At 31.5% G+C, this 7,715-nt stretch overlaps 1 protein-coding gene across 4 annotated transcripts; it reads right to left on the reverse strand.

The window, feature by feature from the left end:
* Positions 1-2,414: 2,414 nt before the first annotated feature.
* Positions 2,415-6,376, reverse strand: LOC112796013 (peptidyl-prolyl cis-trans isomerase FKBP16-3, chloroplastic). 4 transcript variants are annotated; one of them, XM_025838252.3, is made up of 5 exons: positions 6,006-6,327; positions 4,886-5,068; positions 3,604-3,886; positions 2,792-3,019; positions 2,415-2,660 (listed from the first exon to the last, which is right to left on the reverse strand). In XM_025838252.3, the coding sequence occupies exons 2-4, from the start codon at positions 4,968-4,970 to the stop codon at positions 2,971-2,973; spliced, it is 417 nt and encodes a 138-aa protein (XP_025694037.1). In that variant the 5' UTR covers positions 4,971-5,068; positions 6,006-6,327; the 3' UTR covers positions 2,415-2,660; positions 2,792-2,970. The 4 variants fall into 4 exon arrangements, 2 of the variants coding, with proteins under 2 accessions (XP_025694037.1, XP_025694036.1); XM_025838251.3 differs by having other exon boundaries at positions 3,609-3,886; positions 6,006-6,321; XR_003199004.3 differs by lacking the exon at positions 4,886-5,068 and having other exon boundaries at positions 6,006-6,376.
* Positions 6,377-7,715: the final 1,339 nt, after the last annotated feature.

The raw sequence follows: 7,715 nt of genomic DNA on the forward strand, positions 1-7,715 counted from the left end.
CTTAAACAACACGTTATCTATGTGTTGACTCAAATAATATTGCAATTTCACATTGTGATATACCATAATAGAATATAGCTGCATAACACATAAATATTGTCTATATTAAAAAATTTTCTAAATTTTTACACCTTCAAATTATATTTTTTTACTATGTACAAAAAATATTTATTTAATTTATGTTTTTATCAGTATTTTTATTTTATTTTTTAATTTATATACAAATTATTATAAGTTTTAATTTACCTTTTTAATTAGTTTTTATTTTTAAATTAAAAATTTTGTATTTGGTATTTTTTAATATTTTCAAAGATAATATATATAATAATATATATATGTAAATTTTTACTCATTTAAATATTAAAAAGATAAATTAAGTATCTTAATCATTACTCATATTTTATGATTCAAAAATGATATTATTTATAGATTTTATTCCATAACTGATATTTGATTAATTAATTCAAATAATGAGGTGTAATATTTTTTTACAAATCATATTAATTAAGGTTGATATACAATAAAAGAAAGATATAAATTAAATTTATTAAAATGATTGATAACGAGTAGAATTTTAGTAATTAAATGTCATTTTTTGTTTAATTCTAAAAAAAATATTTTTTAAAAATATTTTGAAATAAAAGAGGTATGCATATTGACACCAGAACAAATAATATCAACATTTTTATGCTAGAATGATATCCATTGTAAGATACTCTAATGACATTATTTGTAGGTTTTATTCTTTCAGATATGCTACACATACAAGTTTTTTTGGCATATAAGTTGGGCCAAATCCAACAAAAATAACCCTCAGTTTAGATTACGTGTAAACATGTACTTTTCCAACTCTTGAATAACGCAAAAATCATTATGACAAACGGTTCTTCTCTCTCAATCAAAACCGTAACACTCAAAATTCAAACAAGAATCAAAATCGTCGCAAAAAGTGAAGGAAGTTTCGAAGCTGAATTCGAAAAGAATTATGAGAAAATGAAATAAGAAGATGAGGAAGAAGAGAAGCAGCAGAAGATGAGGAAGATGAAGAGTTTTAAATTATGCAGAACTTATTAGTACAAAAAATATCAAAAATTCTTAAACAATACACGTAAATATCTTATTTTTACACTGAAATTTGTTGCAAATATACAAAAATGTTCATTTTAATGTTGCATTTTTTTTGTTTTTTTTCCTTATTTCTTTTCTTCTTTTAGTTGAATGAATATAAATTCATCATCTTCTAAGTAATTTTGTAGCATTATGTGTTTCTTTTTCTTTTTTGTTTGATTTTTTTTGTTTTTATTCTTGTTAGAAGAGTAATAAGAAAAAATTTGAGAAGGTAAAACAAGGAGAAAAAGATGAATAAGAAAAAAAAATGATAATGATGATGAAAAAAAAAGAAGAAGTAGTAAAAGATGAGGAGGAAGAAGATGAAGAGTTTTAAATTATGCAGATCAGTACAAAAACATCAAAAATTTTTAAACAATACACATAAATATCTTAGTTTTACACTGAAATTTGATGCAAAATATTTCCTTTAATGCTCTGCATTTTTTTCTTCTTTTTTTCCTTATTTTTTTCTTTTAGTTGAATGAATGTAAGTTCATTCTCTTCTAAGTAATTTTGCAGCACTATGTGTTTTTTCTTCTTCTTTATTTGATTTTTTTTATTTTTATTCTTGTTAAGAAAGTAAAATAAGAAGAAACTTGAGAAGGTAAAATAAAAAGGAATAGATGAATAAGAAAAGAAGAAGAAGATGGTGATGATGATGATGATTATTATTATTATGAAAAAAGAAGAAGAAGAAGCAGCAGATGACGAGGAGGAGAGAGAAGAACACTACAAGAAAATAAGTCTATTGCCACGCTTTTAAAGCGTGGCGAAAAGCTGAAAAAAGCGTGGCGATAGCTTTTCGCCACGCTTTTTGAGCTACCGCCACGCTTTTGAAAGGGTGACCTATGAAAGGGTGACCTATGAAAGGGTGGCGGTTGCTCTATCGCCACGCTTTTTTCAGTCTATCGCCACGCTTTTTTACAAATTGGCACTTTTAAAAGCGTGGCTGTAGGTGGGAGATATGGCCACGCTTTTAAAGCGTGGCGATAGGACAGATCTGGCCACGCTTTTAAAGCGTGGCGATAGGGCAGATCTGGCCACGTTTTTAAAGCGTGGCCAAAGGAGAGGTATGGCCACGCTTTTAAAACGTGACAATAGGAAGAGATACGGCCACGCTTTTAAAGCGTGGCCATAGTAAGATATACTGCCACGCTTTAAAAGCGTGGCGAAAGCCTTGTTAAATTAAAAAAAAATTCTTTTCGTAATATAAATTTTCAATCCTTTTTTATTACCAAACCTTCAAATATAGTATGCAATTTTTATTACAAGACATATCAAACAATAATTAGTGACATATATAATTTACTATAATTGTTTTATACATTAAAAAACTAATATTCAAATACAAAATAAATCTCGAGTTCAAATTCCAAAACTAAAAACCGAAGAAAAATACAGAAACAATACAAGTTAGAACTGCTCATAATATATCAAATTACACTAATAGAGATGCTCATCAGCCTAAATACTTGGTAAAAGATCATAATCAACCTCAAACTGCTCCACTTTGTGCATTAAGCGTTCAAGTTATCCATTCCAATACTAGCCTGCAGCAAAATATCAAGAACAATAAAGCAACAGAAACTAAACTATGCTCACTGATTGGTAAATGCAAATCTAAAAGTACAATAATACGAAACTAAACTATGCTCAAAATACCAAACTAAAAGCAACAGACCTTCTGCAAATTTGATTTAACAAATGTTTCCCCAGATGGAGTTTTGTTCACTGATTCTGGTGCAGATAGCAGTATAAGAAGTTATTGCTAAGTACTATTATACTGAACCTGACTCCATTGATTGCAATTTCCCCGAAAAAAAAAAGATAGATCATCATGACACTAGTTCTTCTTGGCTCCTAATGCAATTGTATAAACTCTTTCAACATCAATCCAAGCCTCTGCAGCCTGCAGAACCAGATCCAAATCTTCTTCGTAAAAAACAAAAGGCATAATAAAAAAGTACATAATCGGTGAGTGGCAACAAATAAAACAATGACTCCATCAACCAGAAAAAACTAGAACACCACTTTAAAACACTTGTAGATATGTTAATCAATAGTTACACGTTAACGCAAGCAATAAATAGCATGTTTCCATGGTGTTCATTGATCAAGGGTCTTCAAAATGTGAATATTAAAACTTAAGTGCAATCAAATAGATTGGTTATTAACATATTCTTTGCATGATGCACAAATTCTTTGAAAATATAAGAATGTCTTCTATTCCTTTAAGAATGATAGATTCTATTATCAGGAAAGAATAGCTTAGATACTAATAATGCTTTGATTTCCCAAAATTTATTTGAAGAATTTCTCTTTAAAAATAACTGACATTTGAGAAAGGTGCTGACTAACATTAGTAGAAACAGGAGATGCAATGCAATTACATCAAATATCAAAGCATTATTAGCAATTTACAACAACCATTTGTAATGTCTTAGCAGAGAAAAACAAAGAAAGGAGGCAGAGAAAGGAACAATGTATTCTCACCATACATTTTCAAGCTCCTTCTCACAAGCTTCATCACATAGTTTTGGCTTATCTTCTGGGGGCAAACCAGCTCCTTTGCCTTCCAATGAACCAACAAAGAGGCTTGAGACTCCCAAAGCCAATCCAAGAAAGTCTCTGCGTGAACTGCTATTAACCATAGCACATTCAGTTGTATCTGAGGCCTTTTCTTTTACCACCGATCTTTGGTATTGCAGAACCAAGCATCGAAGCCTGTCAGCAGCAATGCCTTGAGGATTGCAGCCCAAACTTTTACAAGTAGAACCTACCCCAAAAAAAATTACATACTTTAGAAAACAATTGTGACAGTTAAACCCATGAGAATAATTTCTATGCACCAACACTTTAAAAGCAATTTGAAACTTTCAGCCAATAGAAATTCAAAAAGGTATGAAGTCATGGTGGATAGTTATGATGATTTGGCACTTTCTTGAATTTAAGTGAATCCTAAATGAATAGTGAAATTGAAGAATGGAAGCTGAGGGCAGTGATAATAGTTGAGAAAATTTCAATTTCGCAGAAACAGAAGTGGATTACAAAGTCACAATGAATTCACCTTTACTATCCTGTAAATACAATGCATGAACTCATTAACTCAACAATAATTCGTTATTACTTTCCTCTTAGAAAAAAATAACTTTTTGGCACCACTATCATTCATCTAAGAACATGACACAACAGATTATTGAGTTAAACAATAACTAGTAGTGCTCCTCAAACTAAAACCTATACAAGAGTGGAAGCAATAACAATCTGAGGTTGTGAACAAAACAGAAACAAGAAGCAATGACAATGTAACATTGTTTGAGTTGTGAAATGAAGAAAACAATTGGAAATTTAAGGAAGCAGCACATAGAATAGATAGATTCTATTATCAGGAAAGAATAGCTTAGATACTAATAATGCTTTGATTTCCCAAAATTTATTTGAAGAATTTCTCTTTAAAAATAACTGACATTTGAGAAAGGTGCTGACTAACATTAGTAGAAACAGGAGATGCAATGCAATTACATCAAATATCAAAGCATTATTAGCAATTTACAACAACCATTTGTAATGTCTTAGCAGAGAAAAACAAAGAAAGGAGGCAGAGAAAGGAACAATGTATTCTCCTCAAACTAAAACCTATACAAGAGTGGAAGCAATAACAATCTGAGGTTGTGAACAAAACAGAAACAAGAAGCAATGACAATGTAACATTGTTTGAGTTGTGAAATGAAGAAAACAATTGGAAATTTAAGGAAGCAGCACATAGAATAGATACCTAGTGGAAGAAGTAGAGAGGAGAGAGAAGCAGCCATTGTTGGCATATCATATCCAAGGTCGAAGGTTGTAATATTATATGTCATTTGATGTGGATAAACCAAATCCACTTAAACACATCACCTGTCAGAAACTGTCCTTTTATCTTTTTCTTTTTCTTTTTTTTCTTTTTCCTTTTCCTCCCCTATAGATAACATAAAATCTTAATCCTTAATAAATCTTGTAGTAGTATAAAATAATTTATACCACTCAAATCTTTTATTTAATATGCAAAGAATAGAATCATCAACAGAAGCAGTTGTTTATTAAACAGCAGCAATAAAAAGCATGTTTCCCAGGTTCAAGCAAGCAGCAAACAGAATTCATATGACTTAACCAGTTCCACAAACTGAAATCATTGCAGTTCATATAATATGGACCAAGCAACAAGCAGAGCAGCACTCAGCAACAACAAACCAAGAAAAATTAATGAAACAGTAACACTTTCACAGCATCTATTTTGGACAATGAAAAAAAATACAATAAACAGCAATCACAAGTCCAGAATTCAACACCAAAACAGCACAATAAACAAGTTCATCCAGGGCAACATTCAGAGGAAATAAAAAATCTAAAATAAAGTGAATTGATAACACTAGACATCGGGCAACCATCATTGTAAAGATTAAAATGCAAATCAGAAGACATACCTTTACAGATTCATATATATCTTCAAACAACAAGCTAAGATCACACTAACCCGGTTTTGATATCTTTCAATACAATATTTATTAGGTTTCGAGAACTTTAGCTAATCTGTTTATTAGCTAATGAAGCTACCGAATTCATATATACAAAAAATTTCTTAGGGCAAGAAAAAAAAAGTAGGCTACAGTTTAGGGATTGTAAAAATATATAACAGCTAAAATATCAAAATTCAAAATGCAAGTTTCGAAATCTGAATATCTTCTCACAAATTCCCCAAATTTTCAAATTACGCCAATCACCCGTTCCCCACCAAAACCTCCCCAAATTGTGCACAACACTAAAAAAACCCTAAAATTATCAAATGCACGAACCAATTTCATATCCGAAAAGCAATGCTGGCGCGAATTGAAACATGAAAGAAAGAGGAGAAGAACCTGAAACAACGCAACGAAAGCAACAATTCCTTCAACAAGGGCAAGACTGACATTGACACCGAGCAAGAGACGCGGAAAACAGTTGCCGCCTCCGAGCTCCGACATCTTCCCACATTGTCCCTTGTCGTATTCGCTTTTGGAAGGAATCGGTTGAAAGAGGTGGCGCTGACGCTGACGCTGACGGTAAGGATGCTGGTAACGGCGACGAGGAGACGAGGCGGAGGGGGAGCGGAGGCTAACGGCGCAGCGATGGTGGTTCTGGTGACGGCAGGGATGTGAGCTCCTCTAGGGGTAGCCAGGGTGAAAGAGTGAGCTCGATCGCGAAAAGGGTTGGGGACCGGGTTGAAATCTCTTCAATTGGGTTGGGGACCGGGTTGGGGGCCGGGTCTATTTTTTTTTAAAAAAAAAACCTTTTGGCCACGCTTTTAAAGCGTGCCAAAAGAGGACCAGGATATGGCCACGTTTTGTAAGCGTGGCCGTAATGAAACTCTGTCGCCACGCTTTTAAAACGTTCCTGTTTCTCTCTATGGCCACGCTTTTGAAGCGTGGCAGAAAAAAACGTGGCCGTTTCTCTAATCAATTGCCACCCTTCAAAAAGCGTGGCCGTTGACCCTTTTCGCCACGTTTTTGAAGCGTGGCAAGAAAAAACGTGGCCAAATCTCTATTCAATCGCCACCCTCACAAAAGCGTGGCCATTGACCACCTTTGGCCACGCTTTTAAAGCGTGGCAAAAAAAAAGCGTGGCCATAGGCCTATTTTCTTGTAGTGGAAGAGTTTTGAATTATGCAAAATTTACCAGTACAGATACACTGAAAATTGTTAACAATACACATAAATATCTTAGTTTTACACCAAAATTTGCTACAAATACACAAAAATATTTTTTTTTAATACAAAACTTTTACATTACATTCAATTCAAACCATCAACGATGAACAACAATTTTCACAAACAAAAATAATATTATTCACCTACAGAATTATAAATTACTAACGAAAACATTAACTAGAATCGAACTACACACATCAGCCACTTGATTGGATTCTAAACAATAATTCACTTCGCTTTGGTTTAATTGACAATCTGAACTTAAATCATTCATTATCTTTAACAATGAGATAACTGTTTAAAACTTATTTCAAAGCTTGATTTAAAAAACATAAAGAACGAAAGAAATCGCGAAAAACGAAGAAAGATAACGCAAAAAAACGAACAAAAAAATGCAAAGAACGCAAAGATAGAAGAAAACGTAAATTGAAAACGCTGAGAAAACTCAAAAATGGAAACGAAATCTTTTCAAAAAAAGTAGTTATATATTTGCGCATTATTTGAAAAGTTAGTTAGATAGTGATGCGTAAGATAAATTAAGTTAAAGAGACTTATATGAATTTATATGAGAAAAATAATTTATATGTATCAAATATTTATTATTCTTTAATAGATATTTGATTAATTAATTCAAAAAATGAGATGTATGTATTTTATTTGTAAATTATATTAATTAAGGTTATTATATAATAATATATTTTATATATATATATATATATATATCACAGATTATTAATTAGAATAATTAATAATTAATAAAATTTTAATTATTAAATATTAATTTTTATATAATTCTAAAGAAGATATTTTTTAAAATATTATTAGAAGAGAGGTCTACCGTTTACATATCAGTATCAGAACGTACTACAGTAGCATTTTTAG

This window comes from Arachis hypogaea, chromosome 4, assembly GCF_003086295.3.
Source record: "Arachis hypogaea cultivar Tifrunner chromosome 4, arahy.Tifrunner.gnm2.J5K5, whole genome shotgun sequence".
In the NCBI taxonomy this organism is placed as follows: Eukaryota; Viridiplantae; Streptophyta; class Magnoliopsida; order Fabales; family Fabaceae; genus Arachis; species Arachis hypogaea.